Source organism: Phyllobates terribilis, unplaced genomic scaffold (assembly GCF_046119375.1).
Source record: "Phyllobates terribilis strain yellow unplaced genomic scaffold, ASM4611937v1 Scaffold_3__8_contigs__length_932513732, whole genome shotgun sequence".
Lineage (NCBI taxonomy): Eukaryota > Metazoa > Chordata > Amphibia > Anura > Dendrobatidae > Phyllobates > Phyllobates terribilis.
This window is the reverse complement of record NW_027362763.1, coordinates 23,419,217-23,444,536: the sequence shown is the minus strand read 5'-3', so window position 1 is coordinate 23,444,536 and position 25,320 is coordinate 23,419,217. Positions and strand designations below refer to the sequence as shown.

At 46.5% G+C, this 25,320-nt stretch overlaps 1 protein-coding gene across 2 annotated transcripts in view; it reads left to right on the top strand.

Moving 5' to 3' along the window:
* Window positions 1-13,904, top strand: part of LOC141258724 (oocyte zinc finger protein XlCOF7.1-like) — a 170,953-nt gene extending 157,049 nt beyond the window's left edge. For both annotated transcript variants that reach the window (XM_073673771.1, XM_073673772.1), the window contains exon 9: window positions 10,344-13,904. In XM_073673771.1, the coding sequence (XP_073529872.1) occupies window positions 10,344-11,041 (698 nt within the window). In that variant the 3' untranslated portion in view covers window positions 11,042-13,904. The remainder of the gene's footprint in view (window positions 1-10,343) is intronic.
* Window positions 13,905-25,320: the final 11,416 nt, after the last annotated feature.

Here is a 25,320-nt window from a genome sequence, read left to right as displayed (position 1 = left end):
TTTTGTAGTAATGCCGGGGTGATGTCCGGAGCAGAGGTGTATAATTGGGTGTCATCAGCATAGAGATGGTACTGAAAACCGAATCTGCTGATTGTTTGTCCAATGGGAGCGGTGTATAAGGAGAAAAGAAGGGGGCCTAGGACTGATCCTTGAGGAACCCCGACAGTAAGGGGAAGTAGGGAGGAGGAGGAGCCGACAAAAGACACAGAGAAGGAGCGGTCAGAGAGATAGGAGGAGAACCAGGAGAGAACAGTGTCCTTGAGGCCGATAGTGCGGAGCATAGTGAGGAGGAGCTGGTGATCCACAGTGTCGAATGCTGCAGAGATCCAGGAGATCAGCAGGGAGCAGTGACCATTAGATTTAGCTGTTAGTAGATCATTAGAGACTTTAGTGAGGGCAGTTTCAGTAGAATGTAAAGAGCGGAAACCAGATTGTAAAGGGTCAAGAAGAGAATTGTCTGAGAGGTAGCGGATTAGACGGGAATGGACCAGGCGTTCCAGGAGTTTAGAGATAAAGGGAAGATTGGAAACAGGTCTGTAGTTGGCTGTGCAGTTCTGGTCAAGGAATGTTTTTTTAAGTAATGGTTGTATGCTGGCGTCTTTAAAAGAAGAGGGAAAGATACCGGATGAGAGGGAAAGGTTGAAAATTTTAGTTAGGTGAGTGGTGACAGCTGGAGCAAGGGACTGAAGGAGATGTGAGGGAATAGGGTCACTGGTGCAGGTGGTAGGGCGAGAAGATGCAAGGAGCCTGATCACTTCATCTTCCGTGACTGGTTCGAAGTCAGAAAGTGAGCAAGATACAATGTGGCGGGGGAGAGCATGCAAAACATTTGGGGATTGGGAGAAAATTTCCTGTCGGATATGGTCAATTTTTTCTTTGAAATAATTTGCCAGATCGTCTGCGCTGAGGTCGGTGGTCGGGGCCTGTGCTGTTTGATTGAAGAGAGAATGAAACGTGTCAAAGAGTCGTTTAGGATTATTGGAAAGTGAGATGATGAGGTTGTTAAAGTAGGTTTGTTTGGAGAGGTGAAGAGCAGAGTTATATGTTTTCAGCATAAATTTATAATGGAGGAAATCTTCGGGCAGATTAGATTTTCTCCACAGCCGTTCAGCGCACCTGGAACAGACGTGTTTGAGGCGTGTGCCAGGGTTGTCGCCGTCTGTGCCGAATTGTTCTTTGTGTAGGAGGTGCTGCTTCATCCAGGGCGCATAGCATTAATTTGTTATAATGCTTCAATGCAGAGTCGGGACACGAGAGGGAGGAGATTGGGGCCAATGATGATTGCAACCTTTTTATAAATTTCTGGGTGTTAATGGCGCGTATATTTCTATAAGTGTGGAAAGTGGGGGGTCTTGAGTAGAGTCACAGTTCTTGACAGAGAATGAAAGAAGATTATGGTCAGAGGGTGGAAGGGGAGAGTTAGTAAAGTCATGTACTGAGCACAGCCGGGAGAAGATCAGGTCCAATGTGTTCCCGTCCTCATGTGTAGGAGAATTAGCAAGCTGTGAAAGGCCGAAGGAGGAGGTTAGTGATAAAAGGTGAGCGGCAGATGGGGAAAGAGGATCGCCAATTGGGATGTTAAAGTCTCCCATGATTATCGTGGGGATGTCGCAGGATAGAAAATTTGGAAGCCAGGCAGCAAAGTGATCCAGGAATTGACGGGGGGGACCTGGAGGGCGATAGACAACGGCCACTCGCAGGGAGAAGGGCCGGTAGAGTCTGACTGTGTGGGCCTCAAAGGACGGGAAGATAAGCGAGGGTACTGGGGGGATCACCTGAAAAGTACATTTTGTTGAAAGAAGCAGACCAACACCTCCACCTGATCTGTTGTCAGGTCGCGGGGTATGAGAGAAATGTAGGCCACCATATGAGAGAGCAGCAGCGGCGGTGGTGTCCGACTGCTGGATCCAGGTTTCAGTGAGAGCCAGAAGGTTGAGGGAATTAGAGAGGAAAAAGTCATGGATGTAAGAGAGTTTATTACATGCTGAGCGCGCATTCCAAAGGGCACATTTGAATGAGACAGAAGATATGCAGGGAATATTAATGAGATTAGCAGGGTTTCTGAATGTAACAGGGAAAGAGTTAGTGTTATTATTACTGGAGGGTCCTGGACTGGGAGAAATATCACCTGCGACTAATAGAAGGAAGATACAGAGAGTGAGCAGATGGTTGAGTGATTTGTGAGAGCGTTTCCTGCGTTGTATGGTGGGAATGAATGGATCTGTGTGGTATAACATTGTGAAGAGAGCATGAGAGCTGTACATAGGAGAAGAGAGGAGTGAGGGATTAATATGGATGAAGTGTGTCGCATTTGTGGGAGAACGGTGAATGTGGATGATTGTAGCAACCAGAAAATAAATGGCACAGATACAAATGGTGAATACTGTTTGCCAAAAAAATGATCTGGAAGCAAGTTTATTTAATTGTCTTGCATGTCTTACCTGTCTCCTGCCCTGTCCAACTGCCATTTTCTAACTGCCAGGGCACTTTGATAAATTATGCATAAATGCTATATGCATAAATGCCCCCGCATAAATGCTGCCCCTTAACCAAGTCTCATTATATAGGGACGTATCTGCTTAGATCTACACAGATTTAACTCATTAACAATCAATCACTAGCTTAAAAGACAACAGGAGACCATAAAGTGCAGGGAAAAAAAAAAACAGACTAGCAAACTCGGCATGGATCATAAACTCTTAAAGTAAGTGTGATGACCTTTAAGTATCATGGATTAAAAAACGTAGAGCAGTGAAAAATATATACCAGAGATTGATAGGCTGCAGAGCATTGCATGGAGATACAATTCAGGAGAGGTCACACAAGCAGTGAAAAATATATACCAGAGATTGATAGGCTGCAGAGCATTGCATGGAGATACAATTCAGGAGAGGTCACACAAGCAGTGAAAAATATATACCAGAGATTGATAGGCTGCAGAGCATTGCATGGAGATACAATTCAGGAGAGGTCACACAAGCAGTGAAAAATATATACCTGTAAGAAGAGAAGAAAGATGCAAGTCAACAAGCTGCATGGGCTTATACAATGGTAATTGACATATTTAGCAAACATCCATTGTTCAATGACCCTGAGTCCCTATCTTGCAAAGCTAGCAGACAATAAGTTGCAGTGAATATCAACTCAAGTGTCAACATCCAAGCTCATTGAAACGATAGTGTGTTTCTTGACCAACTAAAGAAAAACACACAAATTCAAAAGTCAACATAAAGATAACAGCTATTGCTCCTAGCCTACTGATTTTACTGGATAATTAAGATTAAATGCTATGTCGTCACAAAAGGTACTAATGAGTTTATCTGTCACTGGGCTACATGTGCATAGAAGTGGTTTAGTGGGGTCAAACTTACTGACAGTTTACCTTTTAAGGACTCATGGTGAAGGCCTTTACGCTTGATCCACCAGGAAGCTCTGCTTTCCTGGGAGTGGGTGATGGGAAAGTGTGGGATGATATGTAGTTACAGCCGGGCCAGGATCACCAAGCCTTGAATTCCCTCTACACCAGCATTGCATCCTTTGTGCTGCCTTGAGAAGGAACTGCAGCAAACACCACAGAGATTTGTCTCTGGGCTACGCTGCTCAGATCGTTGCTGTATTTCTCTTGCATCTGTTCAGATCGCTACTGTATTTCTCCTGCGTCGGTTCAGATCGCTGCTGTATTTCTCCTGCGTCGGTTCAGATCGCTGCTGTATTTCTCCTGCGTCGGTTCAGATCGCTGCTGTATTTCTCCTGCGTCTGTTCAGATCGCTGCTGTATTTCTCCTGCGTCTGTTCAGATCGCTGCTGTTTTTCTCCTGTGCCGGTTCAGATCGCTGCTGTATTTCTCCTGCTCCGGCTCAGATCGCTGCTGTATTTCTCCTGCGTCTGTTCAGATCGCTGCTGTATTTCTCCTGTGCCGGTTTAAATCGCGACTGTATTTCTCCTGCGCCGGTTTAGATCGCTGCTGTATTTCTCCTGCGCCGGTTCAGATCGCTGCTGTATTTCTCCTGTGCCGGTTCAGATCGCTGCCGTATTTCTCCTGTGCCGGTTTAGATCGCTGCTGTATTTCTCCTGCGCCGGTTCAGATCGCTGCTGTATTTCTCCTGTGCTGGTTCAGATCGCTGCCGTATTTCTCCTGCGTCGGTTCAGATCGCTGCTGTATTTCTCCTGTGCCGGTTCAGATCGCTGCTGTATTTCTCCTGTGCCGGTTCAGATCGCTGCTGTATTTCTCCTGCGTCGGTTCAGATCGCTGCTGTATTTCTCCTGTGCCGGTTCAGATCGCTGCTGTATTTCTCCTGCGTCGGTTCAGATCGCTGCTGTATTTCTCCTGCATCGGTTCAGATCGCTGCTGTATTTCTCCTGCATCTGTTCAGATCGCTGCTGTTTTTCTCCTGTGCCGGTTCAGATCGCTGCTGTATTTCTCCTGCGTCTGTTCAGATCGCTGCTGTATTTCTCCTGCGTCTGTTCAGATCGCTGCTGTTTTTCTCCTGTGCCGGTTCAGATCGCTGCTGTATTTCTCCTGCTCCGGCTCAGATCGCTGCTGTATTTCTCCTGCGTCTGTTCAGATCGCTGCTGTATTTCTCCTGTGCCGGTTTAAATCGCGACTGTATTTCTCCTGCGCCGGTTTAGATCGCTGCTGTATTTCTCCTGCGCCGGTTCAGATCGCTGCTGTATTTCTCCTGTGCCGGTTCAGATCGCTGCCGTATTTCTCCTGTGCCGGTTTAGATCGCTGCTGTATTTCTCCTGCGCCGGTTCAGATCGCTGCTGTATTTCTCCTGTGCTGGTTCAGATCGCTGCCGTATTTCTCCTGCGTCGGTTCAGATCGCTGCTGTATTTCTCCTGTGCCGGTTCAGATCGCTGCTGTATTTCTCCTGTGCCGGTTCAGATCGCTGCTGTATTTCTCCTGCGTCGGTTCAGATCGCTGCTGTATTTCTCCTGTGCCGGTTCAGATCGCTGCTGTATTTCTCCTGCGTCGGTTCAGATCGCTGCTGTATTTCTCCTGCATCGGTTCAGATCGCTGCTGTATTTCTCCTGCATCTGTTCAGATCGCTGCTGTTTTTCTCCTGTGCCGGTTCAGATCGCTGCTGTATTTCTCCTGCTCCGGCTCAGATCGCTGCTGTATTTCTCCTGCGTCTGTTCAGATCGCTGCTGTATTTCTCCTGTGCCGGTTTAAATCGCGACTGTATTTCTCCTGCGCCGGTTTAGATCGCTGCTGTATTTCTCCTGCGCCGGTTCAGATTGCTGCTGTATTTCTCCTGTGCCGGTTCAGATCGCTGCCGTATTTCTCCTGTGCCGGTTTAGATCGCTGCTGTATTTCTCCTGCGCCGGTTCAGATCGCTGCTGTATTTCTCCTGTGCTGGTTCAGATCGCTGCTGTATTTCTCCTGCGTCGGTTCAGATTGCTGCTGTATTTCTCCTGTGCCGGTTCAGATCGCTGCTGTATTTCTCCTGCGTCTGTTCAGATCGCTGCTGTATTTCTCCTGCGTCTGTTCAGATCGCTGCTGTATTTCTCCTGTGCCGGTTCAGATCGCTGCTGTATTTCTCCTGCGCCGGCTCAGATCGCTGCTGTATTTCTGTTGCACCGGTTCAGATCGCTGCTGTATTTCTCCTGTGCCGGTTCAGATCACTGCTGTATTTCTCCTGTGCCGGTTCAGATTGCTGCTGTATTTCTCCTGTGCCGGTTTAAATCGCGACTGTATTTCTCCTGCGCCGGCTCAGATCGCTGCTGTATTTCTTCTGCGCCGGCTCAGATCGCTGCTGTATTTCTGTTGCGCCGGTTCAGATCGCTGCTGTATTTCTCCTGTGCCGGTTCAGATCGCTGCTGTATTTCTCCTGCGTCGGTTCAGATCGCTGCTGTATTTCTGTTGCACCGGTTCAGATCGCTGCTGTATTTCTCCTGTGCCGGTTCAGATCACTGCTGTATTTCTCCTGTGCCGGTTCAGATTGCTGCTGTATTTCTCCTGTGCCGGTTTAAATCGCGACTGTATTTCTCCTGCGCCGGTTCAGATCGCTGCTGTATTTCTCCTGTGCCGGTTCAGATCGCTGCCGTATTTCTCCTGTGCCGGTTTAGATCGCTGCTGTATTTTTCCTGCGCCGGTTCAGATCGCTGCTGTATTTCTCCTGTGCTGGTTCAGATCGCTGCTGTATTTCTCCTGCGTCGGTTCAGATTGCTGCTGTATTTCTCCTGTGCCGGTTCAGATCGCTGCTGTATTTCTCCTGCGTCTGTTCAGATCGCTGCTGTATTTCTCCTGTGCCGGTTCAGATCGCTGCTGTATTTCTCCTGCGCCGGCTCAGATCGCTGCTGTATTTCTGTTGCGCCGGTTCACATCGCTGCTGTATTTCTCCTGTGCCGGTTCAGATTGCTGCTGTATTTCTCCTGTGCCGGTTCAGATTGCTGCTGTATTTCTCCTGTGCCGGTTCAGATCGCTGCTGTATTTCTCCTGCGTCTGTTCAGATCGCTGCTGTATTTCTCCTGTGCCGGTTCAGATCGCTGCTGTATTTCTCCTGCGCCGGCTCAGATCGCTGCTGTATTTCTGTTGCGCCGGTTCAGATCGCTGCTGTATTTCTCCTGCGTCTGTTCAGATCGCTGCTGTATTTCTCCTGTGCCGGTTTAGATCACTACTGTATTTCTCCTGCGCCGGATTAGATCACTGCTGTATTTCTCCTGCGCCAGTTCAGATCGCTGCTGTATTTCTCCTGCGTCTGTTCAGATCGCTGCTGTATTTCTCCTGCGTCTGTTCAGATCGCTGCTGTATTTCTCCTGCATCTGTTCAGATTGCTGCTGTATTTCTCCTGTGCCGGTTTAGATCGCGACTTTATTTCTCCTGCGCCGGTTTAGATCGCTGCTGTATTTCTCCTGCGCCGGTTCAGATCGCTGCTGTATTTCTCCTGCGCCGGTTTAGATCGCTGCTGTATTTCTCCTGCATCTGTTCAGATCGCTGCTGTATTTCTCCTGCATCTGTTCAGATCACTGCTGTATTTCTCCTGTGCCGGTTTAGATCGCGACTGTATTTCTCCTGCGCCGGTTTAGATGACTGCTGTATTTCTCCTGCGCCGGTTCAGATCGCTGCTGTATTTCTCCTGCGTCTGTTCAGATCGCTGCTGTATTTCTCCTGCGTACAAAAAGCAAAGCCACAATAAGAATTCAAATTCCCACAAAAATTCAAGAAAAAGCACAGTGTGAACAGCGCCCTATACAAGCCTTTTTGTGTGCAATTCTAATACTAAGCAGTCACCCCCTCCATGAAATGGTAGGTTGTGAGTGATTGTCTCATCAGTATTTTGCACCTGTGTAGCCGCCATCTTTATGTGGGTTTGCTGCACCCTGGTAGTGCATTTTGGGCTGAAGATCTGAGCAGGTAAATACTGCTGCTTATTTTGCTTTTTTTTTTTCTTGAATTTTGGGGGAATTTTATTTCTTCTTATTATGGCTTTGCTTTTTGTGTTTAGTGTAGGGACTCGTAAGCATGAAGACCCTTGACACAGGTTACGAGCTTGCGTATTTTAGCCAAAATATCGACTAATACCTCATATATTATATATATGCATTTTTGCACTTTTTTATTGCGGGGTACAGCCAGGCCCATCAGTGCTGGCATTGTAAACTGGGGTGTCTGTTCCCATGGGGTGCACTTGGATAGTACCGAGCAGCCCGCCTAGTCTAATAGTATGTGCGTAACTAACGTATTTTTCAGACTATAAGACGCATCGGACCATAAGACACACCCCAAATTTTGGGGTGGAATATAGAAAAAAGATATATTTTAATAAGATGGGGTCTGTCTTATAGTCTTAATAGGTACAGTATCTTACCTGGGGGTCGGTGGAGCGAGGGTCACAGGAGGCAGGGTCCTTCAGGAAGCCGGTGCTCCAGCAGCGGGGAGTTGCGGCGGAGCAGGATCGCAGGGCCCTCCGTTCTCTCCCTCAGGAACCTGGCAGCTGCAGCAGAAGAGATGGCTGGGGCCCAATGCCAGGCTGGGGCCCGATGCCAGGCTGGGGGCTGGGGCCTGGCTGAGGCCCAGTGCATGGCTGGGGGCCTGGCTGAGGGCCCAGTGCATGGCTGGGGGCCTGGCTGAGGCCCGGTGCATGGCTGGGGGCCGGACCCTGGGCCTGGCTGAAGGCCGGCGCCAGTGTTTGGCGATAGGGGCCTGCCTGCCTGAGGGCAGGGACCAGGGCCTGGCTGCGTGCCGCCGAGGCCTGCCTAGGGACCAGTGGTGGTGGTGGCGGCGGCAACAGCAAAGGAGGAGGAGAGAGGGGCTGCGGGTGACTGACTGGGGGCCGCGGGTGTCTAGCTGGGGGCCCTGGGTGTCTGGCCGCCCGAGCTACAAGTCAGCGCATGCACCGGCTCATGCGGCCATTTTCCTGTGGATCACAGCTTCGGGAAGTTGCCACGCACACCAGAAACCTGCGCCGCTCACCGCCCCGACCCGCAGCCAGACACTGCCCGCATTCAGTCCAACCCGCGCTGGCCCCCAGCCAGACCCCCGCCGCATCTCACCTCTTCCTCCTTTGCTGCCGCTGCCAAGGAGGGAGATCCCGCTCCACCACCACTACCGCAGGTATGCAACGTTCGGACCATAAGACGCACCCCCCATTTTCCTCCCAAATTTGGGGGGAAAAAAGTGTGTCTTATGGTCCGAAAAATACGGTAATAGGCTGTAAGCTGGATACTGTGCACCACTCTAGTGTGAACAGTGCCCTATACAAGCCTTTTTGTGTGCAATTCAAATACTAAGCAGTCACCCCCTCCATGAAATGGTAAGTTGTGAGTGATTGTCTCATCAGTATTTTGCACTTGTGTAGCCGCCATCTTTATATGGGTTTGCTGCAACCTGGTAGTGAATTTTGGTCTGAAGATCTGAGCAGGTAAATACTGCTGCTTATTTTGCTGTGTTTTTGTTTTTTTGTATTTCTCCTGCGCCGGCTCAGATCGTTGTTGTATTTCTCCTGAGCCTGTTCAGATTGCTGCTGTATTTCTCCTGAGCCTGCTCAGATTGTTGCTGTATTTCTGCTGAGCCTGCTCAGATCGTTGTTGTATTTCTCCTGCGCCTGTTCAGATTGCTGCTGTATTTCTCCTGCGCTGGCTCAGATCGCTGCTGTATTTCTCCTGCCCCGGCCCAGATCGCTGCTGTATTTCTCCTGCTCCGGCCAGATCGCTGCTGTATTTCTCCTGCTCCGGCCAGATCGCTGCTGTATTTCTCCTGCTCCGGCCAGATCGCTGCTGTATTTCTCCTGAGCCTGCTCAGATCGTTGCTGTATTTCTCCTGAGCCTGCTCAGATCGCTGCTGTATTTCTCCTGCGCTGGCTCAGATCACTGCTGTATTTCTCCTGCCCCGGCCCCAACTGCTGCTGTATTTCTCCTGCGCAGGCTCAGATTGCTGCTATGTTTCTCCAGTGTCTGCTACAACCGCTGCTGTACTTCTCCTGTGCTGGCTCAGATTGCTGCTGTAGTTCTCCAGCGTCAGCTCCGACAGCTGCTGTACTTCTCCTGCGCCGGCTCAGATCGCTGCTGTATTTCTCCTGCGCCGGCTCAGATCGCTGCTGTATTTCTCCTGTGCCGGCTCAGATCGCTGCTGTATTTCTCCATCGTCAGCTCCGACAGCTGCTGTACTTCTCCTACGCTGACTCAGATCGCTGCTGTATTTCTCCTGCACCAGCTCCGACCGCTGCTGTGTTTCTCCAGCGCCCGCCCCGACCGCTGCTATCTTTCTCCGACGCCCAGAGGTAAAGGTGTTTCCAGAATGGAGGCTTGATTTTCTTGCACGGTTATGCCGTTCAGATTTGTGCATTTAGTCAAGATTGAAGCTCTGTTCACACATTGGGACTGTGTTCCTGTTTTTACTGTACTTGCAGACACGTCACTTTTCCATGATTTTTCATAATTGCTGCAAAAATGTTGTAGTTCTACCGTGATTGTGGCAAAAAAAAAAAACATTGTGGCCACAACATGTGAACACAGACTGAGTTATGTAATAAAAAGTTGTCGCCAAGTGTAGATCAGAATCCCTGACCTGTTATTGATGTCCTTGATATGTTCTTCTAAGCTTTTTAAGGCTGAAATCACACACACAGTTTTTGTGACCCTTTTTTTTTTTTTTTTAAATCCATAACCAGAATTGAAATTGGAAAAGTAAAGGACGGCCTTGTACTTCATCCACCTGGATCTGGATACATTTCTTAAAGTAAAGGACGGCCTTGTACTTCATCCACCTGGATCTGGATACATTTCTTACTTTGTTTGGAAAAAAACCTGCGTGTGTGTTTACAGCCTGCTTGGAATATTCTGAATTTTCCGACTTTGTGGTTCTAAAATAAAAATCATGAAATTACATTTTTATTTAAACAGATAATTCCACCAAGAACTCTGAGAGAAGCCTCATCCTTGAGGAAGTCACGCAGAACCATTCAAGAGAAAAACTCGTGTCCCTTAATGTACGCCGAAGACGTCGCCGCAGAAATCCCTCTTATCCTCCCTCTAATGAGGATCATTCTTCGGACCTATCCGAGATTGTTACCACAAGTAGCGGTCTCAACTGGAGTAAAAGATTTCAGTGTGGGGAATGTGGAAAGAGCTCGGTCATATTAACACATAGAAGAATTCACATAGTGGAGAAGCCGTACTCCTGCTCCGAATGTGGGAAACGCTTTACCAATAAATCACACCTTGCTTCACACGAGAGAGGTCACACAGGAGAGAAGCCGTACTCCTGTTCAGAATGTGGGAAACGTTTTACAAATAAATCAAATCTCGTTCGACACGTGAGAAGTCACACAGGAGAGAAGCCGTTCTCGTGTGCCGAATGCGGGAAATGTTTTACGAATACTTCAGATCTTCTTAAACACGAGAGAATTCACACAGGAGTGAAGCCGTACTCATGTTCAGAATGTGGGAAATGTTTTATTACTAAAGCTAAACTGAAAGACCATCAGAGAAGTCACACAGGACAGAGGCCGTATTCGTGTTCACGTTGTCCAAAAACATTTACATACAAATCAAATCTTGTTCGACATGAGAGAAATCACACAGGAGAGAAGCCGTACTGATGTTCAGAATGTGGGAAATGTTTTTAAAGAATCGAGAATTCACTTACATAAAAGAAGCCATTTTCTTATTTATTTGGGCCGTCCAGTACTTGGACAGCCACTTCTTAAATGAAACTGGACCCCATTGAGAATTAAATCAACATCTGTTTGCCTCCAGACTGGTATCGTTCCAGCGTTGTTGGCACTGTGTATGCTGACCCTCTCATCACATCTTTATGTCACGCGTGTGCTGCAGCCAATCAGTGGCTGCTTATGGGCTTCTCTCAGACATTCGGGGATGATCTGAGCGTTGCAGCGTATTTGTGTCTGGAGAACTCTGTCAACTTATTTTAAAAGTTAAAAAAAACGTTATAAGAGCAAAAAAAAAAGGTTTTTTTTTACTAATCAGGTGATTTACAGCCTATAATCATCATATGAATGTTATGTGCCTGGATCTGCCACACAACTCTGACCGGGATCCATTGAAGAATAGACGTTACTTTCAAAGCAGTAAAGCCGCTCTGTGGCCAGTATCCTTCCTATCACAGTAGTCACACGCTGCAGAGGAATCTAGAGTCACACTGTAATAAAAGGACCAAAACGCACCATGAAAAGGGGGGTGTGTTGGTGTTTTTTTATAGCATTTGGACTTATTAATACTATATATTCCTTCAAAAAGATGAAAATAATAAATAAATATTGAATTGGCAATAATTTGTGAAACAGAATAATTCACTGATGGCATTATCTTCTGTGACTTGTGTACTTGGTCCTGTCCCTCCCTCCAGCACGTTCATTCATTATGATGAGGCTTCACAACTGCAATATTATTTTTTGAATCATTATTTGTAAGGCTAAGTGCACACTGTGATAATGATAATAATACAGTTGGGTCCAGAAATCTTTGGCCAATGACGAATCTTCCGTGATTTCAGCTCCGCCGGACGTTATTTTTCATTTCGGACAAATTAACTTTCATCTTTAATACTTTGTAGAGAATCCTTTGCAGCTATGACGGCCTGAAGTCTGGAGGCCATGTCCATCACCATCGCTGGTCTCCTCCGGTGTGAGGCTTTGCAGCTATGACGGCCTGAAGTCATCTGGAGGCCATGGACGTCACCATCGCTGGTCTCCACCGGTGTGAGGCTTTGCAGCAATGACGACCTGAAGTCTGGAGGCCATGGACGTCACCATCGCTGGTCTCCACCGGTGTGAGGCTTTGCAGCAATGACGACCTGAAGTCTGGAGGCCATGGACGTCACCATCGCTGGTCTCCTCCGGTGTGAGGCTTTGCAGCTATGACGGCCTGAAGTCTGGAGGCCATGTCCATCACCATCGCTGGTCTCCTCCGGTGTGAGGCTTTGCAGCAATGACGGCCTGAAGTCTGCAGGCCATGTCCATCACCATCGCTGGTCTCCACCGGTGTGAGGCTTTGCAGCAATGACGGCCTGTAGTCTGAAGGCCATGTCCATCACCATCGCTGGTCTCCTCCGGTGTGAGGCTTTGCAGCAATGACGGCCTGAAGTCTGGAGGCCATGGACGTCACCATCGCTGGTCTCCTCCGGTGTGAGGCTTTGCAGCAATGAATGCCTGAAGTCTGGAGGCCATGTCCATCACCATCGCTGGTCTCCTCCAGTGTGAAGCTTTGCAGCAATGACGGCCTGTAGTCTGGAGGCCATGTCAATCACCATCGCTGGTCTCCTCCTGTGTGAGGCTTTGCCGTTTTTACTGCAGTGACTTCAGTTGTTGCTTGTCTGGGGCTTGATGGGCTGAGATCTGTGAGGACTCGGCCATTGCAGAATATTCCTCTTTGCTTTTGGGTAATTGGACGACGCTTCACAGTACAGATGGACAATCATCCTTGCTGCATTTGGGTGAATCGGAGCAGAAAGTTTCGCCCTGTACACACAGAATTAATTTGGCTGCTTCTATCACATCATCAATAACCACTAGTGACCTGGTGCTATTGGAAGCATTGCATGCTGCGCCATCACACCGCCTCCACCATGTGTTACAGAGGATGTGCTGTGCCAAGGATCAGGAGCTGTTTCAAGCATTCTGCATAATTTCTTCCACGGTAGACTTAGATTCTAAAACACTGACTTCTTGGAGAGTGTTCTTCATTTGGGTGGGTGTTGTGAAGGGTTTTTTCTTTACCATGGGAAGGATTCTGCGATAATCCACCATTGCTGTCTTCCATGGACATCCAGACCTTTTTCAGTTCCCGAGCTCACCAGTGCTCTTTTTTTTGCAGAATGTACCAAAATGTTGATTTGGTCGCTCCTCACATTTCTGCAATCTCTCTGATGGCTTTCTTCTTTCTTTCAGCCTAATGATATTCTGATTCCCTTACATTGAGCGCTCCTTTGACCGCATGTTGTGGGTTCATAGCAACAGTTTCCAAATGCCACACCTGGAATCAAAGAGCTTTTCAGATAATTGTCCAATTACCTTTGCTCCCTTTAAAATGAGGCAGCTCCATATTAAAATGCTATTAAAGAGCTGTAATTCCTAAACCCTTCCTCCAAGTAGGATGTGAATCCGCTCAGATTAAAGCTGACAGTCGGCACTGTAAGCCCAGATTGATTATAGAACTGGATATTGAATATGTTTTGGTAAATGGCTAAAATGCCCAAATCTGTGTCTCTGTCCAACTATTTGATTGAACGGGGTCGTTGTGAATAATCGGCCAATACTTGGTTATCAAAGACCTATTGCTCCTGTGGGACTGCTTGTAAGTGGTGATAAAGCTGTATTTTATCTTATTGGTCAGTCCGAGATCATTAGGTTCAGTGTTTTTCCTAATTAAACAGTCATTTTGAGTGAGAACTTTAGAGTGGTTATAGGCATCTTTTAGTAGCTGGAGTAATTGTGTTGAAATCTACTCTTAAGAATTTTCGCTTCCCTCTCATCATCATTGTGTTATGTGCTATTCTTTCTTATCCTTCTATACTGTCCATAAGCAACCCCGATCTAGTCACCTCTATAGTGAGACAGCTAGAATGGAGTTATACAGGGGACGTCCTTATAGACAGTACAGTGCACACAGAGATCATGGGCCTCAGTGCAGTAACTCTGATCTAGTCACCTCTATAGTGAGACAGCTAGAATGGAGTTATACAGGGGATGTCCTTATAGACAGTACAGTGCACACAGAGATCATAGGCCTCAGTGCAGTAACTCTGATCTAGTCACCTCTATAGGGAGACAGCTAGAATGGAGTTATACAGAGGACGTCCTTATAGACAGTACAGTGCACACAGAGATCATAGGCCTCAGTGCAGTAACTCTGATCTAGTCACCTCTATAGTGAGACAGCTAGAATGGAGTTATACAGGGGACGTCCTTATAGACAGTACAGTGTACACAGAGATCATGGGCCTCAGTGCAGTAACTCTGATCTAGTCACCTCTATAGGGAGACAGCTAGAATGGAGTTATACAGAGGACGTCCTTATAGACAGTACAGTGTACACAGAGATCATAGGCCTCAGTGCAGTAACTCTGATCTAGTCACCTCTATAGTGAGACAGCTAGAATGGAGTTATACAGAGGACGTCCTTATAGACAGTACAGTGCACACAGAGATCATAGGCCTCAGTGCAGTAACTCTGATCTAGTCACCTCTATAGTGAGACAGCTAGAATGGAGTTATACAGAGGACATCCTTATAGACAGTACAGTGCACACAGAGATCATGGGCCTCAGTGCAGTAACTCTGATCTAGTCACCTCTATAGTGAGACAGCTAGAATGGAGTTATACAGAGGACGTCCTTATAGACAGTACAGTGCACACAGAGATCATGGGCCTCAGTGCAGTAACTCTGATCTAGTCACCTCTATAGTGAGACAGCTAGAATGGAGTTATACAGAGGACGTCCTTATAGACAGTACAGTGCACACAGAGATCATAGGCCTCAGTGCAGTAACTCTGATCTAGTCACCTCTATAGTGAGACAGCTAGAATGGAGTTATACAGAGGACGTCCTTATAGACAGTACAGTGCACACAGAGATCATAGGCCTCAGTGCAGTAACTCTGATCTAGTCACCTCTATAGTGAGACAGCTAGAATGGAGTTATACAGAGGACGTCCTTATAGACAGTACAGTGCACACAGAGATCATGGGCCTCAGTGCAGTAACTCTGATCTAGTCACCTCTATAGTGAGACAGCTAGAATGGAGTTATACAGAGGACGTCCTTATAGACAGTACAGTGTACACAGAGATCATAGGCCTCAGTGCAGTAACTCTGATCTAGTCACCTCTATAGTGAGACAGCTAGAATGGAGTTATACAGAGGACGTCCTTATAGACAGTACAGTGCACACAGAGATCATAGGCCTCAGTGCAGTAACTCTGATCTAGTCACCTCTATAGTGAGACAGCTAGAATGGAGTTATACAGGGGACGTCCTTATAGACAGTACAGTGCACACAGAGATCATAGGCCTCAGTGCAGTAACTCTGATCTAGTCACCTCTATAGTGAGACAGCTAGAATGGAGTTATACAGGGGACGTCCTTATAGACAGTACAGTGTACACAGAGATCATAGGCCTCAGTGCAGTAACTCTGATCTAGTCACCTCTATAGTGAGACAGCTAGAATGGAGTTATACAGGGGACGTCCTTATAGACAGTACAGTGCACACAGAGATCATAGGCCTCAGTGCAGTAACTCTGATCTAGTCACCTCTATAGTGAGACAGCTAGAATGGAGTTATACAGAGGACGTCCTTATAGACAGTACAGTGCACACAGAGATCATAGGCCTCAGTGCAGTAACTCTGATCTAGTCACCTCTATAGGGAGACAGCTAGAATGGAGTTATACAGAGGACGTCCTTATAGACAGTACAGTGCACACAGAGATCATAGGCCTCAGTGCAGTAACTCTGATCTAGTCACCTCTATAGTGAGACAGCTAGAATGGAGTTATACAGAGGACGTCCTTATAGACAGTACAGTGCACACAGAGATCATAGGGCCTCAGTGCAGTAACTCTGATCTAGTCACCTCTATAGTGAGACAGCTAGAATGGAGTTATACAGAGGACGTCCTTATAGACAGTACAGTGCACACAGAGATCATAGGCCTCAGTGCAGTAACTCTGATCTAGTCACCTCTATAGTGAGACAGCTAGAATGGAGTTATACAGAGGACGCCCTTATAGACAGTACAGTGCACACAGAGATCATAGGCCTCAGTGCAGTAACTCTGATCTAGTCACCTCTATAGTGAGACAGCTAGAATGGAGTTATACAGAGGACGTCCTTATAGACAGTACAGTGCACACAGAGATCATAGGGCCTCAGTGCAGTAACTCTGATCTAGTCACCTCTATAGTGAGACAGCTAGAATGGAGTTATACAGAGGACGCCCTTATAGACAGTACAGTGCACACAGAGATCATAGGGCCTCAGTGCAGTAACTCTGATCTAGTCACCTCTATAGTGAGACAGCTAGAATGGAGTTATACAAAGGACGTCCTTATAGACAGTACAGTGCACACAGAGATCATAGGCCTCAGTGCAGTAACTCCGATCTAGTCACCTCTATAGTGAGACAGCTAGAATAGAGTTATACAGAGGACGTCCTTATAGACAGTACAGTGCACACAGAGATCATAGGCCTCAGTGCAGTAACTCTGATCTAGTCACCTCTATAGTGAGACAGCTAGAATGGAGTTATACAGAGGACGTCCTTATAGACAGTACAGTGCACACAGAGATCATAGGCCTCAGTGCAGTAACTCTGATCTAGTCACCTCTATAGTGAGACAACTAGAATGGAGTTATACAGAGGACGTCCTTATAGACAGTACAGTGTACACAGAGATCATAGGCCTCAGTGCAGTAACTCTGATCTAGTCACCTCTATAGTGAGACAGCTAGAATGGAGTTATACAGAGGACGTCCTTATAGACAGTACAGTGCACACAGAGATCATAGGCCTCAGTGCAGTAACTCTGATCTAGTCACCTCTATAGTGAGACAGCTAGAATGGAGTTATACAGAGGACGTCCTTATAGACAGTACAGTGCACACAGAGATCATAGGCCTCAGTGCAGTCACTCTGATCTAGTCACCTCTATAGTGAGACAGCTAGAATGGAGTTATACAGAGGACGTCCTTATAGACAGTACAGTGCACACAGAGATCATAGGCCTCAGTGCAGTAACTCTGATCTAGTCACCTCTATAGTGAGACAGCTAGAATGGAGTTATACAGAGGACGTCCTTATAGACAGTACAGTGCACACAGAGATCATAGGCCTCAGTGCAGTAACTCTGATCTAGTCACCTCTATAGTGAGACAGCTAGAATGGAGTTATACAGAGGACGTCCTTATAGACAGTACAGTGTACACAGAGATCATAGGCCTCAGTGCAGTAACTCTGATCTAGTCACCTCTATAGTGAGACAGCTAGAATGGAGTTATACAGAGGACGTCCTTATAGACAGTACAGTGTACACAGAGATCATAGGCCTCAGTGCAGTAACTCTGATCTAGTCATCTCTATAGTGAGACAGCTAGAATGGAGTTATACAGAGGACGTCCTTATAGACAGTACAGTGCACACAGAGATCATAGGCCTCAGTGCAGTAACTCTGATCTAGTCACCTCTATAGTGAGACATCTAGAATGGAGTTATACAGAGGACGTCCTTATAGACAGTACAGTGTACACAGAGATCATAGGCCTCAGTGCAGTAACTCTGATCTAGTCATCTCTATAGTGAGACAGCTAGAATGGAGTTATACAGAGGACGTCCTTATAGACAGTACAGTGCACACAGAGATCATAGGCCTCAGTGCAGTAACTCTGATCTAGTCACCTCTATAGTGAGACAGCTAGAATGGAGTTATACAGAGGACGTCCTTATAGACAGTACAGTGTACACAGAGATCATAGGCCTCAGTGCAGTAACTCTGATCTAGTCACCTCTATAGTGAGACAGCTAGAATGGAGTTATACAGAGGACGTCCTTATAGACAGTACAGTGCACACAGAGATCATAGGCCTCAGTGCAGTAACTCTGATCTAGTCACCTCTATAGTGAGACAGCTAGAATGGAGTTATACAGGGGACGTCCTTATAGACAGTACAGTGCACACAGAGATCATGGGCCTCAGTGCAGTAACTCTGATCTAGTCACCTCTATAGTGAGACAGCTAGAATGGAGTTATACAGAGGACGTCCTTATAGACAGTACAGTGCACACAGAGATCATAGGCCTCAGTGCAGTAACTCTGATCTAGTCACCTCTATAGTGAGACAGCTAGAATGGAGTTATACAGAGGACGTCCTTATAGACAGTACAGTGCACACAGAGATCATAGGCCTCAGTGCAGTAACTCTGATCTACTCATCTCTATAGTGAGACAGCTAGAATGGAGTTATACAGGGGACGTCCTTATAGACAGTACAGTGTACACAGAGATCATAGGCCTCAGTGCAGTAACTCTGATCTAGTCACCTCTATAGTGAGACAGCTAGAATGGAGTTATACAGAGGACGTCCTTATAGACAGTACAGTGCACACAGAGATCATAGGCCTCAGTGCAGTAACTGTGATCTAGTCACCTCTATAGTGAGACAGCTAGAATGGAGTTATACAGGGGACGTCCTTATAGACAGTACAGTGCACACAGAGATCATAGGCCTCAGTGCAGTAACTGTGATCTAGTCACCTCTATAGTGAGACAGCTAGAATGGAGTTATACAGAGGACGTCCTTATAGACAGTACAGTGCACACAGAGATCATAGGCCTCAGTGCAGTAACTGTGATCTAGTCACCTCTATAGTGAGACAGCTAGAATGGAGTTATACAGGGGACGTCCTTATAGACAGTACAGTGCACACAGAGATCATAGGCCTCAGTGCAGTAACTCTGATCTAGTCACCTCTATAGTGAGACAGCTAGAATGGAGTTATACAGGGGACGTCCTTATACACAGTACAGTGTACACAGAGATCATAGGCCTCAGTGCAGTAACTCTGATCTAGTCACCTCTATAGTGAGACAGCTAGAATGGAGTTATACAGAGGACGTCCTTATAGACAGTACAGTGTACACAGAGATCATAGGCCTCAGTGCAGTAACTCTGATCTAGTCATCTCTATAGTGAGACAGCTAGAATGGAGTTATACAGAGGACGTCCTTATAGACAGTACAGTGCACACAGAGATCATAGGCCTCAGTGCAGTAACTCTGATCTAGTCACCTCTATAGTGAGACAGCTAGAATGGAGTTATACAGAGGACGTCCTTATAGACAGTACAGTGCACACAGAGATCATAGGCCTCAGTGCAGTAACTCTGATCTAGTCACCTCTATAGTGAGACAGCTAGAATGGAGTTATACAGAGGACGTCCTTATAGACAGTACAGTGTACACAGAGATCATAGGCCTCAGTGCAGTAACTCTGATCTAGTCACCTCTATAGTGAGACAGCTAGAATGGAGTTATACAGGGGACGTCCTTATAGACAGTACAGTGCACACAGAGATCATGGGCCTCAGTGCAGTAACTCTGATCTAGTCATCTCTATAGTGAGACAGCTAGAATGGAGTTATACAGAGTACGTCCTTATAGACAGTACAGTGCACACAGAGATCATAGGCCTCAGTGCAGTAACTCTGATCTAGTCACCTCTATAGTGAGACATCTAGAATGGAGTTATACAGAGGACGTCCTTATAGACAGTACAGTGCACACAGAGATCATAGGCCTCAGTGCAGTAACTCTGATCTAGTCACCTCTATAGTGAGACAGCTAGAATGGAGTTATACAGGGGATGTCCTTATAGACAGTACAGTGCACACAGAGATCATAGGCCTCAGTGCAGTAACTCTGATCTAGTCACCTCTATAGGGAGACAGCTAGAATGGAGTTATACAGAGGACGTCCTTATAGACAGTACAGTGCACACAGAGATCATAGGCCTCAGTGCAGTAACTCTGATCTAGTCACCTCTATAGTGAGACAGCTAGAATGGAGTTATACAGGGGACGTCCTTATAGACAGTACAGTGTACACAGAGATCATAGCCCTCAGTGCAGTAACTCTGATCTAGTCACCTCTATAGTGAGACAGCTAGAATGGAGTTATACAGGGGACGTCCTTATAGACAGTACAGTGCACACAGAGATCATAGGCCTCAGTGCAGTAACTCTGATCTAGTCACCTCTATAGTGAGACAGCTAGAATGGAGTTATACAGAGGACGTCCTTATAGACAGTACAGTGCACACAGAGATCATAGGCCTCAGTGCAGTAACTCTGATCTAGTCACCTCTATAGGGAGACAGCTAGAATGGAGTTATACAGAGGACGTCCTTATAGACAGTACAGTGCACACAGAGATCATAGGCCTCAGTGCAGTAACTCTGATCTAGTCACCTCTATAGTGAGACAGCTAGAATGGAGTTATACAGAGGACGTCCTTATAGACAGTACAGTGCACACAGAGATCATAGGCCTCAGTGCAGTAACTCTGATCTAGTCACCTCTATAGTGAGACAGCTAGAATGGAGTTATACAGGGGACGTCCTTATAGACAGTACAGTGCACACAGAGATCATGGGCCTCAGTGCAGTAACTCTGATCTAGTCACCTCTATAGTGAGACAGCTAGAATGGAGTTATACAGAGGACGTCCTTATAGACAGTACAGTGCACACAGAGATCATGGGCCTCAGTGCAGTAACTCTGATCTAGTCACCTCTATAGTGAGACAGCTAGAATGGAGTTATACAGAGGACGTCCTTATAGACAGTACAGTGTACACAGAGATCATAGGCCTCAGTGCAGTAACTCTGATCTAGTCATCTCTATAGTGAGACAGCTAGAATGGAGTTATACAGAGGACGTCCTTATAGACAGTACAGTGCACACAGAGATCATAGGCCTCAGTGCAGTAACTCTGATCTAGTCATCTCTACAGTGAGACAGCTAGAATGGAGTTATACAGGGGACGTCCTTATAGACAGTACAGTGTACACAGAGATCATAGGCCTCAGTGCAGTAACTCTGATCTAGTCACCTCTATAGTGAGACAGCTAGAATGGAGTTATACAGGGGACGTCCTTATAGACAGTACAGTGCACACAGAGATCATAGGCCTCAGTGCAGTAACTCTGATCTAGTCACCTCTATAGTGAGACAGCTAGAATGGAGTTATACAGAGGACGTCCTTATAGACAGTACAGTGCACACAGAGATCATAGGCCTCAGTGCAGTAACTCTGATCTAGTCACCTCTATAGGGAGACAGCTAGAATGGAGTTATACAGAGGACGTCCTTATAGACAGTACAGTGCACACAGAGATCATAGGCCTCAGTGCAGTAACTCTGATCTAGTCACCTCTATAGTGAGACAGCTAGAATGGAGTTATACAGAGGACGTCCTTATAGACAGTACAGTGCACACAGAGATCATAGGGCCTCAGTGCAGTAACTCTGATCTAGTCACCTCTATAGTGAGACAGCTAGAATGGAGTTATACAGAGGACGCCCTTATAGACAGTACAGTGCACACAGAGATCATAGGGCCTCAGTGCAGTAACTCTGATCTAGTCACCTCTATAGTGAGACAGCTAGAATGGAGTTATACAAAGGACGTCCTTATAGACAGTACAGTGCACACAGAGATCATAGGCCTCAGTGCAGTAACTCCGATCTAGTCACCTCTATAGTGAGACAGCTAGAATAGAGTTATACAGAGGACGTCCTTATAGACAGTACAGTGCACACAGAGATCATAGGCCTCAGTGCAGTAACTCTGATCTAGTCACCTCTATAGTGAGACAGCTAGAATGGAGTTATACAGAGGACGTCCTTATAGACAGTACAGTGTGCACAGAGATCATAGGCCTCAGTGCAGTAACTCTGATCTAGTCATCTCTATAGTGAGACAGCTAGAATGGAGTTATACAGAGGACGTCCTTATAGACAGTACAGTGCACACAGAGATCATAGGCCTCAGTGCAGTAACTCTGATCTAGTCATCTCTATAGTGAGACAGCTAGAATGGAGTTATACAGAGGACGTCCTTATAGACAGTACAGTGCACACAGAGATCATAGGCCTCAGTGCAGTAACTCTGATCTAGTCACCTCTATAGTGAGACAACTAGAATGGAGTTATACAGAGGACGTCCTTATAGACAGTACAGTGTACACAGAGATCATAGGCCTCAGTGCAGTAACTCTGATCTAGTCACCTCTATAGTGAGACAGCTAGAATGGAGTTATACAGAGGACGTCCTTATAGACAGTACTGTGTGCACAGAGATCATAGGCCTCAGTGCAGTAACTCTGATCTAGTCACCTCTATAGTGAGACAGCTAGAATGGAGTTATACAGGGGACGTCCTTATAGACAGTACAGTGCACACAGAGATCATAGGCCTCAGTGCAGTAACTCTGATCTAGTCACCTCTATAGTGAGACAGCTAGAATGGAGTTATACAGAGGACGTCCTTATAGACAGTACAGTGCACACAGAGATCATAGGCCTCAGTGCAGTAACTCTGATCTAGTCACCTCTATAGTGAGACAGCTAGAATGGAGTTATACAGAGGACGTCCTTATAGACAGTACAGTGTACACAGAGATCATAGGCCTCAGTGCAGTAACTCTAATCTAGTCATCTCTATAGTGAGACTGCTAGAATGGAGTTATACAGAGGACGTCCTTATAGACAGTACAGTGCACACAGAGATCATAGGCCTCAGTGCAGTAACTCTGATCTAGTCATCTCTATAGTGAGACAGCTAGAATGGAGTTATACAGAGGACGTCCTTATAGACAGTACAGTGCACACAGAGATCATAGGCCTCAGTGCAGTAACTCTGATCTAGTCACCTCTATAGTGGGACAGCTAGAATGGAGTTATACAGAGGACGTCCTTATAGACAGTACAGTGCACACAGAGATCATAGGCCTCAGTGCAGTAACTCTGATCTAGTCATCTCTATAGTGAGACAGCTAGAATGGAGTTATACAGAGGACGTCCTTATAGACAGTACAGTGCACACAGAGATCATAGGCCTCAGTGCAGTAACTCTGATCTAGTCATCTCTATAGTGAGACAGCTAGAATGGAGTTATACAGAGGACGTCCTTATAGACAGTACAGTGCACACAGAGATCATAGGCCTCAGTGCAGTAACTCTGATCTAGTCACCTCTATAGTGAGACAGCTAGAATGGAGTTATACAGGGGACGTCCTTATAGACAGTACAGTGTACACAGAGATCATAGGCCTCAGTGCAGTAACTCTGATCTAGTCACCTCTATAGTGAGACAGCTAGAATGGAGTTATACAGAGGACGTCCTTATAGACAGTACAGTGTACACAGAGATCATAGGCCTCAGTGCAGTAACTCTGATCTAGTCACCTCTATAGTGAGACAGCTAGAATGGAGTTATACAGGGGACGTCCTTATAGACAGTACAGTGCACACAGAGATCATGGGCCTCAGTGCAGTAACTCTGATCTAGTCACCTCTATAGTGAGACAGCTAGAATGGAGTTATACAGAGGACGTCCTTATAGACAGTACAGTGCACACAGAGATCATAGGCCTCAGTGCAGTAACTCTGATCTAGTCACCTCTATAGTGAGACAGCTAGAATGGAGTTATACAGAGGACGTCCTTATAGACAGTACAGTGCACACAGAGATCATAGGCCTCAGTGCAGTAACTCTGATCTAGTCACCTCTATAGTGAGACAGCTAGAATGGAGTTATACAGGGGACGTCCTTATAGACAGTACAGTGTACACAGAGATCATAGGCCTCAGTGCAGTAACTCTGATCTAGTCACCTCTATAGTGAGACAGCTAGAATGGAGTTATACAGGGGACGTCCTTATAGACAGTACAGTGCACACAGAGATCATGGGCCTCAGTGCAGTAACTCTGATCTAGTCACCTCTATAGTGAGACAGCTAGAATGGAGTTATACAGAGGACGTCCTTATAGACAGTACAGTGCACACAGAGATCATAGGCCTCAGTGCAGTAACTCTGATCTAGTCACCTCTATAGTGAGACAGCTAGAATGGAGTTATACAGAGGACGTCCTTATAGACAGTACAGTGCACACAGAGATCATAGGCCTCAGTGCAGTAACTCTGATCTAGTCACCTCTATAGTGAGACAGCTAGAATGGAGTTATACAGGGGACGTCCTTATAGACAGTACAGTGTACACAGAGATCATAGGCCTCAGTGCAGTAACTCTGATCTAGTCACCTCTATAGTGAGACAGCTAGAATGGAGTTATACAGGGGACGTCCTTATAGACAGTACAGTGCACACAGAGATCATAGGCCTCAGTGCAGTAACTCTGATCTAGTCACCTCTATAGTGAGACAGCTAGAATGGAGTTATACAGGGGACGTCCTTATAGACAGTACAGTGCACACAGAGATCATAGGCCTCAGTGCAGTAACTCTGATCTAGTCACCTCTATAGTGAGACAGCTAGAATGGAGTTATACAGAGGACGTCCTTATAGACAGTACAGTGCACACAGAGATCATAGGCCTCAGTGCAGTAACTCTGATCTAGTCACCTCTATAGTGAGACTGCTAGAATGGAGTTATACAGAGGACGTCCTTATAGACAGTACAGTGTACACAGAGATCATAGGCCTCAGTGCAGTAACTCTGATCTAGTCATCTCTATAGTGAGACTGCTAGAATGGAGTTATACAGAGGACGTCCTTATAGACAGTACAGTGTACACAGAGATCATAGGCCTCAGTGCAGTAACTCTGATCTAGTCATCTCTATAGTGAGACTGCTAGAATGGAGTTATACAGGGGACGTCCTTATAGACAGTACAGTGCACACAGAGATCATGAGCCTCAGTGCAGTAACTCTGATCTAGTCATCTCTATAGTGAGACAGCTAGAATGGAGTTATACAGAGGACGTCCTTATAGACAGTACAGTGCACACAGAGATCATAGGCCTCAGTGCAGTAACTCTGATCTAGTCATCTCTATAGTGAGACAGCTAGAATGGAGTTATACAGAGGACGTCCTTATAGACAGTACAGTGTACACAGAGATCATAGGCCTCAGTGCAGTAACTCTGATCTAGTCATCTCTATAGTGAGACTGCTAGAATGGAGTTATACAGAGGACGTCCTTATAGACAGTACAGTGCACACAGAGATCATAGGCCTCAGTGCAGTAACTCTGATCTAGTCATCTCTATAGTGAGACAGCTAGAATGGAGTTATACAGAGGACGTCCTTATAGACAGTACAGTGCACACAGAGATCATGAGC